The sequence below is a fragment of the Galeopterus variegatus genome, unplaced genomic scaffold (genome assembly GCF_000696425.1).
Source record: "Galeopterus variegatus unplaced genomic scaffold, G_variegatus-3.0.2 Scaffold3927, whole genome shotgun sequence".
NCBI lineage: Eukaryota > Metazoa > Chordata > Mammalia > Dermoptera > Cynocephalidae > Galeopterus > Galeopterus variegatus.
Window position 1 is genome coordinate 17,392 of NW_007730038.1, and position 2,642 is coordinate 20,033.

The 2,642-nt window shown below is 41.4% G+C and overlaps 1 protein-coding gene across 1 annotated transcript in view; it reads right to left on the bottom strand.

The window, feature by feature from the left end:
- Positions 1-2,642, bottom strand: part of SPRYD7 (SPRY domain containing 7) — a 17,375-nt gene that overhangs the window by 12,678 nt on the left and 2,055 nt on the right. The window contains exon 2 of the mRNA XM_008586293.1: positions 2,415-2,639. Coding sequence (XP_008584515.1) covers positions 2,415-2,639 — 225 coding nt within the window. The remainder of the gene's footprint in view (positions 1-2,414; positions 2,640-2,642) is intronic.

Sequence of the window (2,642 nt, forward strand, 5' to 3'; positions counted from 1 at the left end):
AGATTTCCCTCTGGAGATCAAAACAGTGCCAAGGAAGATGTTAATCTCTGGCTTCAGGGGTTATAGCATTTGACCTAGGTTAAGTCCATCAGTGCATTTCACATTTCTTGGCCACAGTAATAGAGTCAAGAATGGTCATACTCATATTACCTAACCAACTACAATCAGAGAAAGTCTCAGAACTTTTGCAGTGAACAATGGGATAAAGACACTCTCATTTTTGCTGAACCTGAATGAAGCCCATAGCCCAGGGAGCTGCTGCAAGTGAACATGAAATCCAGCCTTCAGGAATTAGCAGCATAAGGCAGAAGAAATAAATTAAAAAAAAGGTCAAGGGTTCGGATCCCTGTACCAACCAGCCGCCAAAAAAAAGAAAAAGAAAAGAAAAGAAAAAAAGAAAAAAAAATGGAGTTCTTGGCAGCACTGAGTCTTTCCTGAAACCAGTACTGCCTCTGTACTTTTTTGTTACATGAACCAATAAATTTCCTTCACTGTTGAAACAATTTTGAGTTGTTTTTATTACTTGCAACTGAAAGCATCCTAAGTGAAACATACTTCCAAGAATTAGGGAAACAAATGGTACCTTTTTTCTTAATTGGCAATGCTCTGTGGTCCCCTATACATGTTAAAAGCTTCTAATAAAAAGAGGATTTCCAAAATGGTTTTAAATGATGCAACATCACCAAAATAAATGACAACCCTGAATGAAATATTTGAATATGAAATGTATAGCCTATTTCCTAAAAAAAAAAAGGAATCACATTCTTTAGGTTATCTAATAAAACTTTCACATTCCCAAATACATGCACATTTGCTCAGTGTGCTTCTCATATTTTCATATTTTAAGATCAATTCATGCTTGAAACACACTCTTCTAACTCAACAACCCTTTCCTCTCTTTCATTTCATTCAGGTTTTCAAATTCAGGCTTCTCTGTATTTGAAGCATTTGAATTTACTGGAAGACAGGTTAAGGAAAAACTTCCGTAGAGGTAAAAAACTGGGGAATGACATCACTCTGTTTCATCCAGTTAGTAGCTGAAAGTTGTTGGACAGTTTTAGAGAAAGGAAGACATAGTGGAAAGAGTAGGACTGACCAATTCTTCCTAGAGAAGACAGAGGCCACAGGAAAGGAATGCTCTAAAGAGCAGACTGCAGTAATTCAAGAGTCTGGAAGCAGAGACAGCAAGAAGAGCAAAAGATGATCCTAAGCTCCAGGAACTACATATAGTTGTCCTTTACTGTACTCCCAGCACTTAAAACAATGCCTGCCACCTGACAGCCGCTCAATAAATAACAGTTCACTGAATGAATAAATGAAATGGAAACATTTTCTGAAGGAAGTTAAAGGATTTGAACATCCTCTGTCTGTAAATGATGATGGATAAGAACTAATTCAAAGATATTTATTGGGAGATCTATTAAAAGTACATACCCAAGTACAAGGTGGTATACAATGATCACACTTAATACGTGCTTTAGAAGTATTAGAAATATAATGAGCAGAGTGTTTCCATAATTATAAAGAATCTGGGCAGGAGAAGGTTTTGCTATAAATATTAAGAACTGCCTTTGTTATTTCATTGCACTGTCGTTTTGACAATGAGAGATGTGTGAAAAAAATCAAAAGCACAGAAGTACATCTAGAATAAAATAAAATAAAATAATTGGGGCCGGCCAATTTTTTAAAAAAAATTATTATGGCCAAGTTGGTTGGTTATAACACCAAGGTCACGGGTTGGGATCCCGGGATCCCCGTACCAGCCAGCCGCCAAAAACAAAACAAAACAACAAAAAAATAGAATAAAATAATCCATAAAAAGACAGCACTACAACTGAGGTAATATATACTGGGAAATCTGTCCTTCTAGAACCATATACCAGAAGTTGGAATGTGGAACTAGACGGGAATAACTTATTATTTCTAATAACAGAAATAATAATAAGGTGGTTAAAGACGCTACAGAGGGAAGCGGAGGGAGGCATATTAGATGAGAAGTTACATAGCCATCTGGAATTGGAAGGAAAACACAGATGCAAAGGAAAAAAGTGCTGTTCAATTTTGCAACAGCATGACCCGCTGGGAAGAGGCCAGTAAGATGAAATTACAGCACCTCTGTCAGCGACTAAGGGGTCAGGCAATGGGAGGTTTTAGCTGAAATGGCACGTTCTGACCTGAGGCGCGACTTAGGGCTTCTCCTGTTTGCCTTGTTTTGACTTTAGCAGGTGAGAGGAAAATTTCAATAACACAAGCTTCAACCTAAAACGATGGGGCTAAAGAGAAACAACCGAGGGTCAGGGCAGAAGGAGGAGCAAGACCGGACCCAAAGCATTCTGAAAATGTGGAGGTTTTGACTGGAGTGCGACCGGAGGGCACTGTTGGGGCGGCACCAGAGCAGTCCCTGCTCCCCTTGCCTGGGGACATGTGACATCTCGGGAGGTGACAGCCCGGAGGAGATTCCTGGGGAAGCGGGGAAAGGTCAACACCCCCACTCCCGACGACGGGTGCAGAGAAGGCTGCGCAGCCTTGAACACAGAACCGGGCCCAGGTGCAGTCGGCCGGCGTCCGGGGAGATCCGCGGGACTGAACGGCGTCGGGGTCCCCGTCGCCGGGGCCACAGGGCAGGGCGGCGTGCGGGCCTC